Source organism: Mchenga conophoros, linkage group LG12 (genome assembly GCF_057382185.1).
Source record: "Mchenga conophoros isolate Kocher_MC1m ecotype Shallow Benthic linkage group LG12, M_conophoros_male_GT1.1, whole genome shotgun sequence".
NCBI classification, from domain to species: Eukaryota; Metazoa; Chordata; class Actinopteri; order Cichliformes; family Cichlidae; genus Mchenga; species Mchenga conophoros.
In genome coordinates, this window is record NC_140537.1 from 4,044,893 (window position 1) to 4,068,446 (window position 23,554).

A 23,554-nucleotide genomic window follows, 5' to 3' on the forward strand; every position below is an offset into this window, starting at 1 on the left:
AGGGTAATTAAATACTGTGTGTGACCAGCATTTACTTAAGTGTTTAACACTTTACCTTGTGCACTTAAAAAAAAACTAGACTAATCCCATTATCCTTTTGTCACACACATAAAAAAAATCAACTAATATAAACTGAGGGAAAAAGAGTGGTGCGGTGGAGCATAATGACAGAACTATTATTACTCGACAAGGATTTATATCTCTAACAGCAAAACAATCACTTGCCAGACTGTTTTCTCCAAAGAATGCAATTTTGGCATGTGAAAGCTCCAAGCAGCTAGCTTTAGGTTTTACTTCAGCCTCCGCATCGTGGAGGTTTGACAGGGAGCTGAATATGTTTTTTCTTTCTTTCTTTTTTTTCTTCTTTTGTTGTACTCCCACCCGCTTGAGAGCGGTTGTTTGGGCAAGGTGCAAGGCGTTGTGGGAATGTAGAGCCCCGGCTGCACTTTGCAGATACACAAGCCTGCACTTTTATGCCCAGACCCATCAAAATGGCCGAGTCAGGCTGCTATCTCCTGGGACTTGCTGCTGCAGTACAGGGGGATTGAAGCTTTTCATGAAACATTTTCACAGCCAAAGGTGTGCAGAATAGCAGCCTGTGCGCCATTTTCCACAACAAAGGTGGACTTAACTTCACTGGATGGTTAAAGCTGTAACCGTGCAGAATTTAATTCTGCATCCAATTTGGGCAACTAATTGGTCTACACAGGGTAGAAGCTTTGTAAGATTTTACTTAACTCAAATGGGGAATTAAAAAAAGTAAAATTTTAAAGGACAAATTCTCATTTTCTGGAGCATTATACAAAATGTAACTAATCATGCCCAAATGGTGTGGTAAGCTGTGCCAGGCTGTTGTTTATTTGGATCTCAGGTTAAAGCAGGAGCTGTGTGTCTTGCAGAAATCTGGGTGTTCATTAAATCATTTGATGTAAAATTTTGTAAATTAAGCAGTTCTTACATAATTAAAACAGTTTTTTACACTTTTATACTTTATATTTTTCTTAGTAGTAATACGGTGATGAAAAACAGGGATTCGTTTGCACAAAAGCTCCAAAAGCATCATCAAATTTAACTTGGACTCCGTGACAATTAACAATCCCTCAGGCACATGTGTGATAAATTGCTTGTAGGAGAAGGCCATTTGTTACAGCCTTATCTTTGAGACTGCTGTTTAGAAGACTGAATTATCCATTATCAGACCGTGCTGAAGATGAGTGGAGACCAAACACAGATTACGGCTTGAGATTTGTCCTATCTTTTACTAGGGTACATTTGCATGAAGCATACCCCAGGACATGTTTGGGTGTCCAATCACAGTGTTTTCTAACAGATCCCAGACACCCACAGAAAAGCATTTCACCCAAGAGCAAAAAATACTGTAGAGCCTTTGACTTTAAAACATAAAAAAACAAAGAAAATCATTTTAAAATCGTGAAAAAAAAATAGAGATTATGTGATTGGTTATTATAAATTATGTTAGCTACAGTGTTCCATGATGCTGCTGACATTTTTGTACAAAATATATGTAAAGCTATTCCTTTTATAAATGTAAGCTTTTACTCAGTTCAATCAACATGTCCACAACTGACTTGCCAAAACTATAAATGTTATTTCAAGGCTCTTACCTTTCCCTTGGGGAGTAATAAGAACTACTATTTCTGCAGCACTGTAAATGCTGTCCATGCTACTGATGCGTGAAATAACTGTGTGGACGTTCTGCCATCCAGTGGCTAACTCTGTGAACTCCTCATCGTGCTTTCTGGAACTAAAGTGTTTGTTCCTACCCGGACGTCAAAGGTTGTTGCACAGTGAATACATTTTCGTTACGTTCCCGTTTTGTAAGTGTCACTATTTTGTCTTTTATATCATAGTAGAGGTTACGTTTAAGCGTAGCAGCACACGTAGCAAGGGTGAGACGTTTTATTTCGCGTGAGGTCAAAATTTCACGATGTTACAAACACAGTTTGCTGCTTTCAAGTTGAAGCTCTAGCCTGTTAGCTTTAGCTTCCCCGGAGAAGCTAACCTGCGAATTGAGTTCATTTATTCCAATAAAAATGTGAACCACGAATCTAATTTATTTACTGAAATAGCGGCATTGCGTTTGCATAAACATGACCCGCAGTCCTAGCTTAGGCATCATAAACCTAATACAAGTGAGAGCTTGTTTAGCCTTATAAAAGGCGAGAGCTGTAATTGACCTTATGTGGTTGTAATAACTTCGTTTGTATATTTCCACCTCGTTATCCAGCCAATGGATTGACATCAGCCATCAGAGATGCTGCTGAAAGATCTGCCCAGGGAGGCCCTGATGCGGCCGTTGTCTAGGAATGAAGTGGTTGGCATGTTGTTCAGGTTGACCGTCTTTGGTGCCGCCACGTACTACAGCATCAAATGGGTCTTAGATGCAATGGATCCTACCTCCAAACAGAAAAACCAAGCCAAGAAGAGGGTATGTCATGCATCAGCACACATTATAAACACGCATCTGTAAAATACCGTAAGCTCAAGGTTGATGCTGTTATTGAACAGTGTTCCAGAAATGCTGCCAAGGTCAGGCGTTTTTCCTGGCTCACAATGCAGCAAGCACTATCTGTTCTTGTACATTCAAAGCATGATGTAAAGATGCTTTGAGATAAAAAGAAAGATTGTGCACAATGTCTGTTATCGTTTTGTGTCTTCAGCTAAGAAGTGTTTCTTGACCCCTCAGGCAGAGCAGCTGATGAAGAGGATTGGTGTTGAGGGGGTCAGACTTACAGAATATGAGATGAACATTGCATCTCATCTAGTTGATCCACAAACTATGAAGGTAACGGTTGTAATCATCAGTCTTTTTTATGTTGCTCAGAGATTTATGAATAACTTCACCTTCCTGCAGGTATCCTGGAGAGATATTGCAGGTCTGGATGAAGTTATCAATGAGCTTCAAGATACAGTCATCCTGCCCTTTCAGAAGAGACACCTTATGGCGAATTCCAAACTATTTCAGCCCCCCAAAGGTACCACAGCATGAAATCTAATCTAATCTGGAACTGATCAGATTTTACGCTGACTCTTTAAACAGGAACTCTTATGCTTTTTTTTATTTCCTCTCATGTTGACGATAAGGACAGTGTACATGCAAGCATTCCTTCAGACTTCTCTAAATACTGCTATAAGTGCTGACAAAGGATGAACTGAGGGGCTGCACCAAGATTCTGTATAAGATAAATAAGGCTTATTTTTAACTGTGTCATACAGTGCTACTGTAGTAGTGTCTGTGATCCAGCTGCAGAGACATTTAATCTTCATGTTCCCTTTAAGGAACATAGAAGGTTCAAATTTGACATACAGAGATAAAATATAACAAGGTTGAAACAGTTAAAATTAGATACATTTTTAAATTAGTTTTTGGGAGTGGAAAGCTAGTTCATTATGTAATTCATTGGTTAATGCTAACTAACAGAGTCGAGCTCCACCTCCTGACATTCAGTTTTGCTGTAGCCAGAGGACTGACAGTCACTAATAAAAGAGCCCATAGAGCTATATTTTTGTTTTCAGGTAAAACCAAATTTAACTCTCTGTGGAGGATTGATATTTTCCAAAGTATAATGGATTTTTACTCTGAGTTTTCAGTTTTGCTGTGTGAGTTGAAGAAAATGACAATTTGGCAAGCAGTTGAGTCAAAACCCCCTAATGCAGAGAGACACATCTCAGACAAGTTGAGTTCATCAGTGAAGACTGGTTTCAAATTATTGGCAGTCTATCTAGTTTTATAGCCTAAATGAAAACACAGTTATTTGCACATTTCTGCCAATCTTTCGGAGAGTGATTGCAGTCAGACTGCGATTATTTGGAAATCGGCCACCAAGCGACCTGAGCAAAGCCTTGCAATCAAGAGCAGTCACTGTAAGTACTTGCAATTGATCCCCAAATGCTAAAAAAATCACTGTAGTCATTAAGCAAACACCAAGCTTTCTTAGTTGCAAGGAGGTTGCCATCCCATTTCTACTCTGGTGTGACTGAGCTATTGTGTGAATGGGATTTGGTTTTTCTAGTCATTCAGAAATCTTACTGTAAATGCAGTCTAGCTTTCTATAACCTTGTTCTTTGTGTATTTTACTTTGTTTCTAGTGAGCTGTGTTAAGTTGAGATTAGTCAGTTGCCCAGTGAAGATTTGTGCATGTTCAGGATCATGAACTCAAGTTTAAAAACCTTCAAATTACCCTTGAATTCATCGTGAAAAATCAGAATCTGTAGCTCTGTAAGACTGAGAACAAAGTTACTGTTAGATTTTAAATGTCCTTTTTCCCCATCATGAACATTAATGTGGATTTGCATCAAAAACTAGCTAACATGAAATTACCTTCTGAAACTGTGGTTATAATTTTCTAAGTTTGTATTTTTGCCATCCTCTGCCTAATCACTGTCAAAATATCTACCCAGTGAATAGCACTGCGATTTTAATCTGCCAAAAAAAGCAGGATTTATCCACTTGGCAGCGTGACAGTGAAAGATCACTAAGAGGAATGTTTTGCTTTCTGTGGATAGTCTTTACACATAGCTTCAGGATGAGTCAACCTCCAAAATGAGCTGCTTTGGGAATCAAGTTCAGTCTCTAGACTTCAGGCTTTGTTTGTATCGCATCATTTAAAACAAACCAAAAGGAAAAAAATGCTTCTGGGACGAGATCGAGCCAGATTTGATACACGTGTTGCAAATGTCAGTGCAGTTGCCAGTGAAGGTTAAAACGAGTCAGGTTAAAATTACAAAGTCTATAAACTGCAGAAGTGAGAGTAAAAATCTGTTTTGTTTTTGTTCAGATATTACAAGATGTGATGAGAATCACTGTATTTTAATTCTTTACTTTTCGTCCTCTCAGGTGTTTTATTATTCGGTCCTCCGGGCTGCGGTAAGACTATGATTGCCAAGGCAACTGCCAGAGCGTCGGGATGCAGGTTTATCAACCTTCAGGCCTCCACGCTGACTGACATGTGGTACGGCGAGTCACAAAAGCTGACTGCGGCAGTCTTCTCGTTAGCTGTCAAAATTCAGCCTTGTATTATCTTCATCGATGAGATTGGTAAGCTTCATTTGCAGGACGCATGTCAAAAGTGTAGAATGTTACTTTATTGCACTAGTGGATGTGAGCTAGCTTCATTTTCATTCATTCAGATATGACAGATATTGTTTAATTTGCATTACATTCTTTCCATGGTTTCTAAGTGGATTTGACCTTGTGATCGATATTGCAGTGCCCACAATAGCTGTAATTTAAACAGAATCTAAAATGTATCTTGCCTTTTTGTTAATCTTGTCTTTAAATTATATGAGTTCAATATAAATACGTTAGCCGAGTCCTAGGCACTCATTGGCCCCACATACTGTGTCATAGTCACTGCTGCAGAGCTGGCCAAGTTAGCAAGATTAGTCTTGTGTAAATGTTTTCTATGTGCTGCATGTTAGAATCATTTCTAAGGAATCGCTCCAGCATGGACCACGAGGCCACAGCCATGATGAAAGCCCAGTTCATGAGCCTATGGGATGGCCTGGACACCTCATCAACCACCCAGGTAACACAACCAGAATGCTTTCTTATACTGTAATGCAATTGCCAGAAAACATTGCAATGCAGCAGGTAGTTCCTGTGAAATAATGTATTAAAACTGTGATTCTCAAAATTTAGGTTATGGTGATGGGAGCCACGAACAGGCCGCAGGACCTGGATCCAGCCATTCTCCGCAGGATGCCCACAACTTTTCATATCGGCTTGCCGGTAAGATGTGTGCAAATACACAAGGCGGCTTTATTCTGTCTACAGTTGTGTCCATATATTTCTGGTCACTGACAGTTTTTACCCCTCAACCATAAAAAGGCTGATAGGGGATTATTGTCACCCCAACAGGTAAGCAGGCAGGGTGGACACCCAAGTTTGTGAGTGCAATAATTTCTGAATAAGGCAACGTAGGATTTTGAAATTCAAACTTTAGGTCCATCTACTACAAATCTCAGACAAGTTTGAATTTCAGTGACCTCAAGATCAAGACCAGAGGCCAAGCTTTCTGATAATCTTGTGAACACCATAGGAGAATCTACTAGGAGCCTGAGGGGTAGTACCTAAAAAACCAGCGCATGTAATATCCACTAGGGATTCACTGGCTTCTGATAACCAAAAAAAATCCCTGAAAATGAGTTCACCCCTCATCTTAGAGACCTCAAACTCAACACTACACTTACTCGGCTTTCCAGCTGTACCTCTGCCAGGTTTGAAATGGATCCGATGAACACTTTTCAAAGTTGGAGAACAGCAGAGGAGGCACATGCAAGCATTCCTGAATTTATGCAGGAGATGTATGATGATAGGCTAGACAGCAATTTACTTTCCTAATATGAACGACTGTCCTCTCCTTTGCAGAACACAAGGCAGAGAGAAGACATCCTGAGACTCATCTTGGCAGGAGAAAACGTAAGATGGTTTCTTTTTATCTTTATCAACAGCAGAAGAAATTGTTCAGCTCTGCTGTTATCTTGTTCCATTATCATAGACTCATTTCACACCTGTATTTCCACTGTCACTTCACGTTACAATGAATCAGATCACCCATGATTAGTTGGCATTTGATTGGCAGCAACAAGCACAGTTCAAAGATTAGTGACAGCTCAATTCTGTATAATCATCTCACATTGCTTGACGTCTTTTCTGCTCAGCTGAGCAACGCAATAAATCTGAAGGAGATTGCTGAGAAGACAGAAGGCTACTCTGGGAGTGACCTCCGGGAGCTCTGCCGCGACGCTGCCATGTACCGAGTACGGGACTATGTCCGCAAGGAGCAGATGAGGCAGATCGCTCAGCAGCTGCAGGACTGCCAGGAGGAGGAAAGGTATGACTCATATTCAGACACCCACAAGATTTCATAGCACTTGTGTTCACTGAGCTTCAGTGACAGTTTGTGACTAGACCAGGCTGTTTGTTTGTTTTTAAAGCACATATTACATTAAGTGATATTTGTACTGGTACACAGCCTCACATTCAACTTCATATTCCCACAACTATACCATTACATCCAGTTTTCTTCACAGATATTCACACTTCAAGACCGCTCAATAGTAGTGATTATAATACGACATAAAAGGAAGGATGATCTTAATTAAAATGATTACATCCTGATTCCTTACATACACAACTGTCAGCATCGCACAGTACTGTTATTAAACTAGGCACTGTTAGAAATGGATGACTGGTTTTTATTATCTGAGCATATATAAAAGACTTATAGAAAAGATTTGTGAAAATGTCTGATCTGGGTAAGCCTTTGTTCAGCTGTTGCTAAGCGACTACTGAAACCACTGTTGGTGCAAGCCATTGTTGCTGAAAGAGTATTTTTAACTTTTAAGTGTTGAGAACTCAAAAGCATTCATGGATAGGCTCTTTCCAATTATAAAACCAAGGAAAAAGAATCTGAAGGTGATGGTGAAGTGAAGGCTCTGAACTAAATCACTGTAGTTCTCGGTAATCATTGCGATAGTGAAATCACATATTTCACACAGGATGGTAGGGGTCTTCCAGTTTCAGTGTGCACATTAATTCTTAGTACGTGGAGTATGCAGTGTGTTTGCAACAGAAGTTTATATCTTATCTCATTCAGACAGTTTGCATCCTGTAAGATAAATCTTTTACAATCAGTGACAGATTTTGTGAAACAAGAGAGTGAAACATCAGGCCTTGGGGTGCAGAATCCAGCCCACTGGAAGGCTTTGGGAAATGTAAAGGAGAGCATACATTTTGGACTTTAAATTGAATTTTAATTGAATTTAGATGGGAGTGGGGGGCTTACACTGGATCCACAGTATAAATATATAAATAAATAATAATAAAAGGGAATTTTCTGTAAATTAACAAAAACTTTCTGCTTCATAATTAAAGCTATCAGGAATTTTAGTGTGATTTTACACATGTATTTCATACAGTTTAAGCCCAAAGAGTTGTGCTCTTTCATTAACCTTCAGCAGCAGTGTTTCTGTATTATGTAGAAAAACAGAGCTATACTGTTAAACTGGGGTTTAGGTTTTTCCTTTTTTCCCTTTATAAAGATATCTCTGGGAATAAAGGTGCAGGTAAACGTCTTTACACTGACAGGAAGGAGCCCACTTCAGCTCAAACTGAGCTGTGTGTATTGTAAAAAAACCAAACAAAAACATTTTATAGTTATTTTTTATTTTATAGCAAAGAGAGCATATGTAAGTGTCTACATTTCGTTTGTGAAACCTTTGGAATTTTCCATGACCTAAAACATGAGATTTGAACAAAAGTCACAAAATGAGAAAAACATAACACATTTCAAATTATTTTTGTATTTATTAAGGAAAATGATCCACTGTTGCAGATCTGTGAGGGGTGAAAGTATGCGTGCTTTCAGTATTTGGTGTGACGCCATTCTTCAAAATAGCTGCAGCAAACCATTTCTGGTAACGGTCGGTCAGTCCTGCACTTCCACTTGGAGGAAATTGAACCGATTCAAACGCCCAAAATAGCTTCATCTCGGGGTTGAGGTTTTCTCACAGCTGCTCAGACGCCTTCCACGTCTTTTAAGTTGAATGCAGTTGGATTCGGGCCGTCCCAAAACTTTATACTTCTTTCACCAGTCTGTGGTTGAAGTACATTCGTGCTAAGAGTTGGTGACGTACTGCGCGGCCCACTTTTTCTTCAGACCTCAGACAGATGTCCTGACATTTTCCATTACAATCTGACATTGAAATTCAAAATGTGTTGCTCCATCATGGCCCAGATGCTGCAAAACAGACACAAACCATGACAGGATGATTATGATTATGCAGTGCACAGATGGAATTAGGTTATTATGTTGGAATGCAGTGTTTTCTTCTCTTCTGACAGAAGAGATGGGTTTTTTATTTGAGCCCCAAAAGATGCTATTTTGGGCTCATCTGTCAACAAAACATTGTTCCAAAAGCCTTCTGGCATGTCTGTGTGATCTTTAGCAAACTGCTGACGGGCAGCAATGTTCTCTTTGCAGCCCTGCCATGCGCACCATTGTTGCTGGGTTTTCCCTGATGGTGCCAATGTGAGAGATCAATTTTCTACTTTTAGGATTTAGTGTGGAAATCTGATGCTTTAGGTCATATTCATGTGGAAATCCATAAAATTTCTCCTGTGACTCTAGTACATGTCGTACGCTGTGTGCAGTATAGAAGTATAAACCTGCTATTAGGCCTCTGTGCCTGACCTCTGATCTCTTGTGTCCTTGGCTCCAGACCTGTGGATGAGGAGCGGTTGCGACCAGTCACTCAGCTGGACCTCCTCTTCGGCCTGGACAAGATGAAGGAATCAAAGAAAGCCACAACCTTCATGCTACCCATCGTATCAGAGGTTGCTCTGGATTAAACACCATCTCTGGACCACTGAGGAAAAGCGAATTCTTCCAAGCTCTGTCCGCAGTGTGTTCCAACTTGCCAAGCTGAGACTCTGAGAGTGTTAGAGGTGTAGTTGAAAAAGGCAGCAGACAGACATGCTTTTCTTAAACCTAGTTTCCCAGACAGGGAGTTATTCTGAGCATGCTTATCTTAAAGGACACACGTCATGTGTACAGTTACAACATATTTAGAGTCATGAGGTCAGTCTCCTTTGAAAAGCACGCAAGGGCACTGTGACAGCTTGTTTCAGAAGAATACAAAGCAAAGACCATTTTAAAATCACCAAATGATGATGATATAATGATGATGTTTGGGAACTTCACTGTGTGTTTTCAGATGAAGGTAATCCTTCGAGTTCCAAATCAGCTTTTACACCAATCTTTGATCTTTGGGGGAGTTAAAAAGAGCAACCATCTAAATCACTGTACAGTCATATTATCCCAACACTCTGGAAGGAACATTTCAGCTTCACTTTGATGCTGTTGAGTCACACACAGCGCATGCTCTGCAAAAGTTCTTATATGATAGCAAAGTGTCCAGCAAACACAAGGAATTTTAGCCTCAGGAGTAGCAGTGTCCAGAGAAAGAGGCAGGGTCAGACAGTTGTGCACGCTCTACTGCATTACTCTTTAAAACAGAAGATTTACGTTTTACTATTGGAAATCAATTCCACTTCCATTTTGCAACCTGTGTCGTCTTTATTGATCCCTGTCAGATGATAATGGAAGTAACTGTCACTTTGTTTTGGTTGATGTACTCATATTTCACATTTTATTTTCCAATGGCGAATTAACTTTTTTTGTTGTGGTTGTTGTTTTGGGGGTTTTGTTTTTGTTTGTTTTAGGTGGTTGGTTGCATCCTTACCTTGGAAAGTAAGACGAGAATGCATATACCTCATTTGATCCTGTAGTTATGTATTACTCATGTACAGTTGTTGCTCCCAAGGAGCATTTTGAAGAATATTTCATTTGAAATTATTTAAGATATAAATGTCTACTGCATGTTTTTAGATGTAAAATCAGCTCTTCTGTAAATGGCAACAAATCATGGTGTAACTGTAAGGTTCACAGGCATTTGGTGATGGAATATAATTTTGTAATTTGGCCGCTGCGCACCACCACAGTGGGTTTGAAAGCACTGGTGATGTGATTAGAATTGTAGAATTTCAGGTTTAACTGAGAGTTGTGCAACAGTGTTGCAAAACTATTTTAAAGCCATTTTAATGTGTTCATTTCCAAAAAGTAGGAGTAGCTGGGATATTTTTTCTTTCATTTACAACAGTTATTGCACATTTTTAAACTCAAGCCTAAAAGAAACCTTTTTATTCTTGTGAAGAAAATGCCTGAGCATTTGGTCGTGGGGATTGCTTCTACACACACTGACCTCATTACTTGAAATTATGGCCATGTTTGATGTTTTCATCCAGTACTGTGGCATTATAACAAATAATAGGTCCTCTTTAAAAGCACACTCATGGCCTCACTATTTCTCGCCAACATCACACTCTTAACTTCTGTTTTTCAGTCCTTTCTCCACTCCTCTTACCTGCCCTCTTTTCTTGTGAATTAGGTAACCTTAGCCTGCTCACTGAGGAGGACGACTAAACGAAACGTGAGTCTAAGACAACAAAGATCTCTCGTGGCACTGTTAGAGCAGTCCTACAAGTGGACAATATTACCTCAGTAAACAGACTTTTGCTTCTTTTGGATCTGCCAGTCCAAAGAGTAGCTGAGGGCAAGTGGCACAGTTATCGCGTTGTTTTAAAAACCAAAACTTTGTCAAGCTTTTGAGAAAGCGCCAGCAACTGGAGCTCCTGAACCCCAAACACAACCTTCACTCTTCTCTAAAAGCAATCTTTGTCTGTGTGTTGTTATTTACAAGGGACTCTGACATGTCTGAATGCAAATTGCAAAGCACTTACTTTTCATGTGGAACGAGGGTCACTGTAATAGAAAATACAGCTGTAGTGACGAGTGATGTGATCCAGGAGCAGCAATAAAAGAAGAATAATGACCATAATCATCATCTTGTAAATAAAAGTAGGAATGTATTTAATTGTTGGATCAACAGTCCGTCCTTTTCAGTAGATCTGTGGTTTGTAAAACTGGAAGCAAAATGTTGGGTTGGAGTTGAGGCCAAGATTGAATAAAGCTGAATGTGATGTATTCCCCTTCAGTGCTGTTTTTATGCTGCTTTAATGTCTTTTTATCGTTTCCTCTTCAACCCAGAAAAAAGGCCATGATGATTTCTCCTGGTTAATTTAGCCATTCGTGCTGGTAATGTGAGACTTGTCGGACTATCATTAGTGAGATCCTATTATGGTGATCATTTTCATGTCCTGTTCTGCGCATTATTTAATCAAGCAGTGACAGCAGTTTTCATCCACTGAACAACACATCCAGGTTTTCTGTTGTCAGTTACTTTATGGAGAGCATGGTTTTCACATCCGAATGCTTCCCATCAGCTGTCAGTAGGAAGTTGTGTCAAGCTATTCTGACTCCCCTTTGTATCAAACTCGTTTTTTTGCCGTATGCTCACAGCATGTGTTTATTGATCTATCTGTGGGTCTCGTACAGACCTCCTTCCCACACAGTCTGAGTAGGCCAGGGTATATTTGCCACTAAGCCACATGGTGGCACAGTATCTTCACCATGTTGTTACTGAAGCAGTTGTTACCGACTTACTTTTATTTAGAACAGTTTTATAACATTATGGTAGTACAATGAAACGGAGAAAGTGGTTTGTTTCTCCCTCATTGGTTTATCTAGTGATAGTTGGATATGTGTTGCTTTTGCTTGGAGCGCCTCAGGTGACAGTTAAAGGTCAAAATGTTGCCATGTGAACCAGTTATTGTGTCAGTGCTGCTTGAGCATCTTAGTTGCCTTTCGGGGAGAAAGGTGGCACCGATCCAAATTCTTTCCGTTAGTGCAATATCACAGCAGATCCTTCGTCAGTCATGTTGCAGAAACGTGCATATGTGTGTATGCCGAATATGAAAAATATCTTTAGTTACCCTGAACATAAATAATATCTGTTGTCGACCAGCAGTTCCATTGTGTTTCTCTTTTAACATAAGCATATAAAATAAATGCTGCTTTTCACCTCAGTGTGAGTCTACTTCATCTTGTTGTGTGTCTCTTTCACATACAGACAAACATCCCAACCTGAATCTGGTGGCAAAAAAGCAGTCAACCTACCGGAAACCCTGATTTAGTGTTTAGACAATTTATATAAGGGTGACGTAGATCTATCAGTGAGGACTGTTTATATTCTTTTTTTCTTATGGTCCAAAGAGCAGAAAAGCATAACATTTTGTCAGGTACTTCACTGGAAGTCTGAATTTATCATAAACTGTTTGTAATTCTGTGGCTGTTCCAGTCAGTCTGTACCCTTTAGGCATGCAATAATAAGCCATTGTTGGCCATAATCAAGCTCCTGCTCTTTTCACTCTGTTGCTGTTTACTTTATTGCCATCATCTAACAAAAGCCTTGCATCTCTTATGTCTACTTTTCAGGACTTTGACAGCCAAACAGTTTTAAAATTACATCTGAGTTTTAATGGATGTCCAGACAGTTTCTGAAAGGTCACGAAACTGGAATTATCCACATATGAGTACGATGCAAAATCTTATCCAGTGAGTGAATAAAAGGTTTTCAAAGTTTCCATATGGCTGCTAGTACATAATAATTATCCTACTTTCAGCTGCCCTCTCATCTCAAGGGGTCACCACAGCAGGGAGCACAGCATGTTTGATTTGGCAGAGTTTTACACTGGATGCTCTTCCTGACACAATCCCAAACGGGATTTGTGTTGACAGCCTTTAGCTTGTCAAGTGATTGTGTTAAGCGCTACACTAACTGTAGCCTAGTGCATAATAACCCACTGCTAGACACCCTCAGAACTCAGACTGCACACACACACACACACACACACACAGAGTTGAAGTGGATGGATGCTTTGCCACATTCCCAGACGAGGCATCCGGATTATAACCCTAAAATTTAGCCCTGGCCTTTTTTTAGCAGCACCATGAGGCTGGCATTTTGTGTTTTGAGTGAAATCTCTTGACACTTATTGATGGATTGCTAAACTTTACTGCAGATACTGGACATACCTCAGATGATTCCTAAAAATACTGATACTCCTGTACATCTTTATCTACTTGTCACGGTCTGTGTGGGGATGTGAGGAATGAGGACCCAAAATGCAGGACTTGACGATGAAGGCAGTGCGTTTATTTAAAGTGGTGACAATCCAAACAACAGTAAATCCCCCGTGCGATCCCGACTCCCGTTCCGTGTCTCCGTTCCCTGTGTACTGTACGTGTGCTGCCTCCTGGTCGCCACAATTCCTCCTGGGGAAACACGCATACAAAAGGCAGTCGTGAGTACAAAACCTAACGGCAGACTTGCACTAACCTTGCACATTAAACTAAGACTGACGGGAAGTCACTCAACGATCCAGCGTCGAGGAGCTCTCAGCCACACTGTTTTGAAGCTCCTCTGACGAGGCTTGATCGGCACCAGGTGTGTGCGGATTCCTGGGTGTGACCGGTCAGCTGGCAGGGCCACACCCAGCAGGCCTAAAAGTGCCTGCCACGACCGCACCCTCACACACACGCACACACCCATAAACACCTGACAGAACACAAACACGGAACACAGGACAGCAGACACAACCATAATAATAACAACAATAATAATAATAACTACAATAGTAGTCCACACTGCTCACGGACCCCGAGTCCCTGGAACCGGGTCCGTGACACTACTATCATTTCTTTCTTTCTTTTTTTCCTGCAAATGTAATGACATTACCATCAACCTTACTGAGGCTGTCACGAGATTTATTAAAAAAAAAAAAACAATTTAAAGCTAGCATGCAGTTTTTATGTATTATTTTTATAACTGAAAAGACCGTATAGATTGGTCGAGGTTTTCCTGGCTTCAGCCATTAAACACAGTTTGATTAAAGTTTTACCTGAAATCAGGCTACGTGTAGCTGGTTTTTCCTCCATGTGCAGGAAACTGGGACCATAGAATTTTCAGTCAAGTTACTTAACCTCCTAGGACCTGGCGTCCACATATGTGGACATCACATTTTGGGTTATTTAGACCAAAATACTCAATTTTGCTCTACAAGGGCCTGATATCCACTTACGAGGACATTATACTGCTACTGTTCTATCAAAATTTTAAACGAATATCCTCATATGTGGCTCTTATTTTTCTTAAAAACAAAAATAAGATTTAAAAAAATCTGGTAATTCTTTGTTTTTACATCCATCGGGCTCCAATATACCCAAATATCAAAGAGAAATTAAAAATGCATGCCATGGAAGAGCTCGGGTCTTAGGAGGTTAAACATGGACGTAATTACAAATCACAAAATTATGTAGTTCATTAAATAATTTCCCACGGCACACCGGACGATCTCTCACGGCACACCTATGTTTACTTCTTTAAGTTGCTTTTCAAGCAACTTAAAGAAGTCCAGACGCTTTTCTTTCCAAGCTCCTTAGACTATGATGACCTGGATGACTGAGAACCTTCACAGACAGGGTTCATTACTGTTGTGAGGGAAATCAATTCAATGTGTATTTTAATCACATATAATAGATGCTTGCTATCAGCTGTTTAGCATTAGCTTGTCACATCCGGATCTAGTTCTTCAAGTCATTATATCCCCCAGAAACAATCCAGTTTTTGTTTTCTATTTCAGTTTTCTTTGTTTTCTTATTTGTTTGTATTTTCTATTTCCGTTGTGTTTTTCTGCTGCTCATGTTTTCTTAAGGTGCGGTCTGTTTTGCCCCTCAGGGCCACCGTAGGGGAAACAGCTGGTTTTCAGCTGATCATTTCCAACACGTTCTCATCCCAAAGCGTAGGCCACCCAACCAGTCTGTATGTTATGCATTCCGAAAACCGTTTGGAATCAATCTACAAATGTACATTTCTTTAATTTCTCATCATTAATTGCTTTGAAAGAATACTATTCAATACGATTAAATGTGCGTGTAAATGTCCATCCTGCCTTGTATCAACAGCTCCGGCTCCTGGTGGTTGTGTAACAGTGTAAGGCCAACAGATGCCATCAGAACTGCCTGAGAGCAAGATAATAAAGTAACTCCACATATCACATTGAATAAGATAAAAATTAAAGACATTGCTATTTCAGTGTCATAAGAGACCTGCAGCTCAAGAAAGGATGTGTCAGTGAGCGGACGCACCTGAACTGAAAAACAAGTGATTACAACACAAAGCTGCAGCTTAAGACATGAACAATCTCAGACTCTATCCATCCTTCAGTGCTCAAAATACCCTCCACCCAGGGTAGATCCCAGCAAACTACATGTGGGCCAACATGCTGCGAAGTATTTAGCAAGAACATCTTTTATTTAAATGTGACCTTCCCAGACTCTTCACTAACCAAACACAATAAGCATAAAAGGAAGCTCAAGTTTAGTCTATAGATAACAGACTCTCATGTATTCTCCTTTTATTCCAGTAACCTTTAAAATAGTTGTTAACGTATATTGAAAACAGGGAAATGTTCTCTCTAAAAACTATAGGGTTCAACCTTTTTGTGTGTGTATATGTAGTGGAGTAGTCCTGCTGGATGAAGTAGCCTTTCACTTCCAAGAAACAATCCACTTTCCTAAATATAAGGTATAGCTGAATGCTGCTTTGACCTTTTTCTGCTCGGCTCACGCCAATTGCAGACTCACTCATCAGAATGTATGATATCAAAGCAGTGTTCAGCAAAGGTCACGCCAAGCCCGTCTGTAGTATTTAACTCCTAAACTCTGACTATTATTTGGGAACTCCTGACACAATCGAGTGAGTGAAGTTTATTTATCTAAAGGAATGTAGATTTTAACCAATAGCAATGGCTGCTGGTGTTTTCACCTTGCATCTCCAAGATACGCAGCCACAGGCGTCCAACATGCAATCTCATGTATTACTGAAAATGCATGGTTCAGGTTAATGGGTGCTGTGGCTGGATGGAACCCATTTTATGTAGGTCTCTATTTTTAAGTGTAGATAATTGCAGCCTCTTGTATGGACAGATGGTAAGATGATATTTACACTTCAGTCTAATGAGGCAAAGTCGGGAGTGTTTTCCTCCGACTAAGTTCTGCAGGGACGCGCGTCTGATCTTTGATTCGGGATCATTGATTAGTTATTCATAAAGCTATCGATGAGTTATTCATGAAGAGGGAGTCAAAGTGACAGTCTCCATTCCAGCTCTTTTCAATTAGAGGACAGCTCTCAGTCGATAAACACGATGGAAGAAGCTCTCCACTGCAGCACAGCTGGCTGGGGGTGTCAAAGACTTCCCGTGGAGAGCTCGGACGCAGATAGATTCCCCTTTGTCTGGCCACGGTCTGTCAGCATAGAGGCTCTCAGCACCGCTCTGATGGGCTCAACCCTTTTTCCATCAGAGTGGTGGAGAGAGTGTATAATGGCCCCACTCTGCTCCGTGACAGTCCTCTAAAAGCTTCACTGCCATCGGACATGATCGAGCAAGCCCAGAGAAATCAGAAGCAGCTGTTATCCTGCCGCATTTCTCAGCAGGATATCCTGTTGCCTGCAGATGCACAGGGTTTTAAAGCTGGAGTAGATAACTCACAAAGCCAAACTGTGTAAGCATATGAAGAGCAGCTCCACACAGGCACTGAAGGGAGGCTAGAAGGTAGCAGTGCAGTGCTGATTTTTGTTAATTTGGGGTTTTGGGGAAACTTCATAATATAGACGTCCAACAAATGGGCACAATTCCCCTGTTTTTAAAAGGAATTTCAATGTATTTTATTTGAAATTATAATGTAATTAGATTTGCCTACCAGTACTTCAAGATAGGAAGACTGGATTAAGGGGGAAACAAATAAATAATCATAATTTAATTAAATTTAAGTATTGTGGAAGTAATTTCACATAACTTCGTAAATTTTATGACAAATTACAGGGAAAATTACAGTTTGTGTAAGCACACAATATTTCCCCACAATACATTGTAACAACACGATACATTTTGGGGCACAGGCTGTTTTATGTAGTAGCTTAACCTTGCCTGACTTCCAGGTATTTTACAGGAAATGAGATACTCCTTTCCTGCACATGTTTTTGAAAGTTATGTTTAAACAGTGATTGTGAGAGACAGACAATTGTGTCCGACTTGGCTTCGTCATTATAAGGTCACATAGTCCTGCAAATTTTGATTGTAATAACAGCCTTTATCACATTTATATTGGTGTAATAAAAGAACACCTGAGTAGAACATCCATCCACATCAAATTACTGTTAAATAAAGATGTAAAACAACAAGGATTAGAACACTCCATAATTTATGCTGCTTACTTAAAATATAATTATTTATTTGTTTCCTGCTGTATTCCAAAGTTTTACCAGGTTTTCTTTAGCCAGTGATGTCATAGTGCGTCAAAGAGTAGCCTGCAGTCATATATCAAAGATCTTGTGACATTTTAGCAAACAGGCAAAAGACTGTCATTGTAATGTAAAGAACACATACATTTTCAAGCAGTTTCACACAGTATCTATCTCAGAGTATCTATCTCACAGTAGGGCTGCACGATTTTGCATAAAATGAGAATCACGATTTTTTTGCTTAGAATTGAGATCGCGATTTTCTAACAATTAATCGTGCAGCCCTATCTCACAGTATCTACTGAAAGCACATCGTGTCGAGTTAAATGAGCGAGCAGTGAACAGTATACGCTGCGTATGGTGCACAGCATATTTAGCACACATTAAATAAACCATCAACTGGTTAGTTTTGAACATGTGAAATAGCTTTATATTTATCCTTCAGACAGGAAAAGTGGTATTTATTGTCTCATCACACTGTTGGTAAGAAACCAAATGCATGTATTTTTCAGCATATCAGACTATTCCTTTAAAATAAAAATGCCTGATTGAAGGATCAACTATGCTGACATTCATGATGTCATTGTTAGATGGTAGCTCAAACAAATTAAAGGCATTTGCCATAGAAAACAGAATTATTTGTATCCTGTGTTTTTCATTGATGGCAGCAGTTTCAGCCTGAGTGCATGTGACAGATATAAAGAGGTCTGGAGAAGCTATGGAGAGCATTAATCTCACTGTGACACCATTCAACACCATTGGTTTTTGTGGTGGGTCGGTGATGGTCTAGGGAAGCATATCCATGGAGGCACGCACAGACCTCTACAGGCTAGGCAATGACACCCTGACCGCCATTAGGTATCAGGATGAAATCCTTGGACCCACTGTCAGACCCCACACTGGTCCTGGGGTCTTCCTGGTGTACGACAATGCCCGACCTCATGTGACGAGAGTATGCAGGCAGTTCCTGGGCGATGAAGGAATTGATAACACTGACTGGATTGCACGCTCACCTGACCTAAATCCAACAGAACACCTCTGCAACATTATGCACGTCCATCCTGCCAGGTTGCACCTCAGACTCTCCAGGAGCTCAGTGATGTCCTGATCCAGATCTGGGAGGAGATCCAGAACACAGACTATCATCTCATTAGGAGTGTGTCCTGAAGTTGTCAGGCATACAAGTACGTCAGGGCCATACAGACTACTGAGTGACATTTCGAGTTGCTGCAAACAAAAATTGCAAAATGGATAAAACCTGCTTTTCGGGGGGGGGGGGGGTCTTTAAATTTAGCCCCCTGTAGGTTGATAATTTTAATTTCTGTCAAATGATGTAACATCCTTTCGTTCCTAACACATTCGTCAGTCCATATCAGTGTAGATTTCCAGCATGGTTTTTTCCCATTAAGATCTGATATGTTTTCAAACTATTCCTTTATTTATTTAGTTTTTGAATAGTGTATGTAGAGCTCCTGCATCCACAGAGTCTACAGAACACACTCAGAAGATCTTTAAGATTTAACTGCATATTGCATGTTATTTGTCTCTGCCGCATCGAGAGCTTTGGCCCTATATTAAGCTCCCAGAGCAAGGCTGTTTCATTATTTGCGTGAGTGCTGCTACAGTGTCATGTTAAAAGCCACTGACATTATTCGGAGGGGCCTCACTCACCTCTAACCCAATATGCTGTAAAGCAGTGGCAGCAAATAAAGCAATTTGTGTGTTCACATCATGTCAAGCTTCAGCGTGTGTGGATTACTTGACAGTTCAAAACGTACAGTCGAAGCAATGACAGCAGATACTGCGGCATATGATTCAATATCACCACAGCCTTTATTTGTTTACTCAGAGTGCCCTCTGTGGTCAAGTGCAGCAACTTAGAGTCACAAGGCATATTGCAAAAGGCCAACAGCGTGAATCTGGTTACCAGTGAGTAACCAGAAAATGCTGGTGAGTCACTGTAGAATCATTTGTGAAAGTAAGTCACTTGGATTTGTTTTGCTGAGACCTGCCACAGCTGAAAAAGAATGATTTCAGTATTATTACCAGGTTAATATCCTTTCACATCTTTAAATATGTTGTTTTTAAATATTTTGGCTTTTTTAGGGTCATGAAGTTGCAAACAGGAAACCAAAACTCCTATTAGGGGTTTAAATGCATCTACATTTTTTTATTTGTTCTTCCAAACTGTGTGAACTGATTTTTCATTGCAAATTCACTTTTTTTCTTCCCTTTTCGGGGGAAAGGAGTATTATAAAGCAACAAGTACCTCTCTCCTGAGTTCTAGCAATCTTGCTTTTTCTTGTCTCACATTTGCTCCCTCACACGTAACTAGATGGAAGGCCAGGTTAGAAGAGAGGCTGCTCCATTAGCAGATGTAATTGAAGAGTCTGATGGCCGCAGCACACCAGATGAGAGGTAATCAGAAGGTGTGCAGTCTGTCTGAGTAGGTGTTAAGAGAAGGGTCAGCTTTAAGGGCTCGGGGCTGCTTTTATGGATTAGCCCCCCCTGGACTGAGAGCACTCAAAAATTAGAGGCACAGCTTATCTTTTCCATAAGTGAAATTGTAGAGGACGTAGTGTACAAAAATCACTATAAATGTTAATACCACAGTAACTTGAATATCTATGTTTTATACTACGCTTTATCATTTTCAGTTAGGTAAAAAATCCATCCAAGGCTGCACTACTCCAACCCTGCCCTAAAAATGTTAAAGCTAAAGTCAGGAGTGAAGTCACTCTTTTAATCCTTTTAAATCTCAACTAAATCTCTATCATTTATAAAATTACTTGTGTTTGTTCTCCCATTTCAAAGATCTACTCTAACGAGACTGTTTCTTAGAGGAAAACATGAGACAGCTAAAGAAATCGAATCTTCTAAAGCAGATCCACAGAGGCGCGCACACACATTCAGCGAACTCTGAATGCAGCGGAAGAATACACGCAAGAGCAGATCAACGGTGGCAAAACAAAATGAAAACATTATAATTGGTATGTTTTAGAATCTTTTTAATCTCTAATTTGATTCCAGGCTTTAATTTTCACATTTGTTTTTAGGTAATAGCCGTCGTTGTAGGCCTTGGTCCCAGGTGAGCCAGTCATTTAAATCCTGAATACATATTTCAGAATATGGGTGCAGTATCTATGATGTCACTGGGTAATTACCCTGTACTCAAATGAGCTATTTGGGTGAAATAATCATGAGAGTTGTCACCTTACAGTAGTAGTCTGAATTATACTGCGCTATAATCAGCACAGAAAGAAGAGGCACCTGATTGCGCACGTATCCAACACCTTTACTGAAGGCAAGCAACATTTCTTCAAAATGTCCAAGCCAATGTTTATTTTTTTATTTTTGGGGGGTGAATGAACATTCATTTGAAACTTTGTTCAGTTTTATTTTTTAATGAATGAGCTGCTTTTTAGCTCAAGCGCATTAACACTGCCGCTCACCCCACTCTGAAAGGAGTCTAATGACACCCTGGCTGTCACCCCATTGAACATTTCCTTCCTCCCTTCCTTCCTCATTTTCCCCTCTTTGTCCTGATCTCGCAGAGAAAAGCGCAACACTAAAATAAAAGAAAGACGCATGATCGCAAAATCGGACAGTTTCTGCCAGACCTCTGTGACACGCACGTTCCCATGCCCCACAGTCACGCCAAAGGCGGCTGGTTGTGTAGCTAGCTATACTAATAAATGCAAGGACAAAAGCACACCACCCACTGAGAGGAGCGGAGATGGGATAATGATCACTAATTAATCATGCGCCGGGGTCGTGTAGCTCATCTCTTCACCAGCAGCACAGAAACAGGAGGGAATGACTCACTTCCCGCTGAAATCTCCACATAGTAGGCAGCTAGATGAAGTGAGACACGGGTTTCTCAGCGTGACTCCTTTTAAAAGTCTGAGCCAGTGATCCAAACGAGTGAGGTCCACTCAAAGAGAGGTATTTAAGGAATATTTAAGCAGGGCAACTCTTGTATTAATTAACCCCTTGTGCATATCTAAAATAACATCTGTTATTGCAAAGCATGTTTATCCGTTAGAAAAGTTCCCACGAAAATCCACAGACTCAGACACAAATGAATAAGCAGTGGAAGCAACAAACTATTATTATTCTTGTTCCCAGTTTTTATGCTTTTGAATAATTCTCACTTATTAGAGAAAAGCCTGCATGGTCCCCAAATGGTGTGCATGCAGTATCCATTAGTAAGTAATGTACTGATTTTCACACAGCATGCCATGAGTTGGGAGAAGCCTTTGAATTCTGCAGCACCAGTAGGCACAACAACCCAGTCAGGGAGAGTGTGTCTAAAAGTGAGGTTGAATATCGCAATGCTAAATAACCTTCTACTTATATGTAAGATAGACCGCGGTGTCTTTCAATGGCATTAGCTCGAGTAATGCGCAGAGTATTTCCATTTTATGCTCCTTGTATCAACTCAGCTTTTCAGGTGAAACTTTTGTGTTTTGATCTGGATTTACTAGGCTTTGCACGAAGACTTCGTGGGCATTAAATTACCCAACATTCAGTGGATTTTGTTTTAAATTCATTCCACCAGATGCTGCTGATATGCAAATGCAGATCTAGTAATGGCTCAATATTGTAGCATACCTTAGTATAAGGTATTAGATAATGAGTAGTCTGGTTTAATGCACAAGATTTTATCCTAGAGCCTGTAGCATACCTCTGCAGAAAGCTCACATGCACTCATCATGTGCAGGAATGTTAGTATTTGATCATGTGTGGATCTGATAAAGTTCTATATGAATTCAAACTACTGCATTTTTAAGTCACTAAGGGTGTATGCTGTGCAGTCATTTCTTCTTGACAAAGGAACATTTCAAAGAAGAAGTCCAAAATTACCATGACATTCATGCCCATGGTTGTCTGAGCACAACTGTATAGTTCTGCTATCTGCAGAAAGCACAACACATATAACGTGTAGATATAAACTAAAGTGTCACGGACCCAGTTCCAGGGATTCGGGGTCCGTGAGCAGTCTGGACTACTATGGTAGTTATTATCATTATTATTGTGGTTATTGTTATTATGGTTGTGTCTGCTGTCCTGTTTTCCGTGTTGGTGTTCTGTCAGGTGTTTATGGGTGTGTGCATGTGTGTGAGGGTGCGGTCGTGGCAGGCACTTCTAGGCCTGGTGGGTGTGGCCCTGCCAGCTGACCGGTCCCACCCAGGAATCCACACACACCTGGCGCCGATCAAGCCTCGTCAGAGGAGCTTCAAAACAGTGTGGCTGAGAGCTCCTCGACGCTGGATCGTTGAGTGACTTCCCGTCAGTCTTAGTTTATCGTGCAAGGTTAGTGCAAGTCTGCCGTTAGGTTTTGTACTCACGACTGCCTTTTGTATGCGTGTTTCTCAGGAGGAATTGTGGCGACCAGGAGGCAGCACACGGACAGTACACAGGGAACGGAGACAGAGCACGGAGTACGGGATAAAGGAGAAGACACGGAACGGGAGTCGGGATCGCACGGGGAATTTATTGTTGTTTGGATTGTCACCACTGTAAATAAACGCACTGCCTTCAGCGCCAAGTCCTGCATTTTGGGTCCTCATTTCTCACATCCCCACGGTCTGCCAGCCAGACCGTGACATAAAGTACAGAAGATATAGGTTCATTATTTCAAGGATTTCAAACTCCTTTAATATCACGGACCACCACATTGAGTTTATGTGGGCGGGGCCAGCCCTTTCTGTCTGTGTACAGGAGTTTAACTACACTTTTAATCCCTGAGATATCTTAACAACTG

At 40.5% G+C, this 23,554-nt stretch overlaps 1 protein-coding gene across 2 annotated transcripts; it reads left to right on the top strand.

Moving 5' to 3' along the window:
• The first annotated feature begins 1,732 nt into the window (after positions 1-1,732).
• Positions 1,733-11,572, top strand: atad1a (ATPase family AAA domain containing 1a). Of its 2 annotated transcripts, XM_085293345.1 has the most exons (10): positions 1,733-1,838; positions 2,249-2,449; positions 2,708-2,806; positions 2,876-2,996; positions 4,859-5,059; positions 5,443-5,549; positions 5,663-5,752; positions 6,392-6,442; positions 6,685-6,857; positions 9,247-11,572. In XM_085293345.1, the coding sequence occupies exons 2-10, from the start codon at positions 2,276-2,278 to the stop codon at positions 9,374-9,376; spliced, it is 1,146 nt and encodes a 381-aa protein (XP_085149471.1). In that variant the 5' UTR covers positions 1,733-1,838; positions 2,249-2,275; the 3' UTR covers positions 9,377-11,572. The 2 variants fall into 2 exon arrangements, with proteins under 2 accessions (XP_085149471.1, XP_085149470.1); XM_085293344.1 differs by having other exon boundaries at positions 2,708-2,996.
• The last annotated feature ends 11,982 nt before the right edge of the window (positions 11,573-23,554 follow it).

Bases quoted from the DNA above. Each gene is read 5' to 3' on its own strand.
- atad1a (XM_085293344.1), top strand. From the start codon at position 2,276: ATGCTGCTGAAAGATCTGCCCAGGGAGGCCCTGATGCGGCCGTTGTCT. The intron at 2,450-2,707 runs GTATGTCATGCA...TTGACCCCTCAG, and splicing joins AAAACCAAGCCAAGAAGAGG to GCAGAGCAGCTGATGAAGAG. The intron at 5,550-5,662 runs GTAACACAACCA...CTCAAAATTTAG, and splicing joins ACACCTCATCAACCACCCAG to GTTATGGTGATGGGAGCCAC.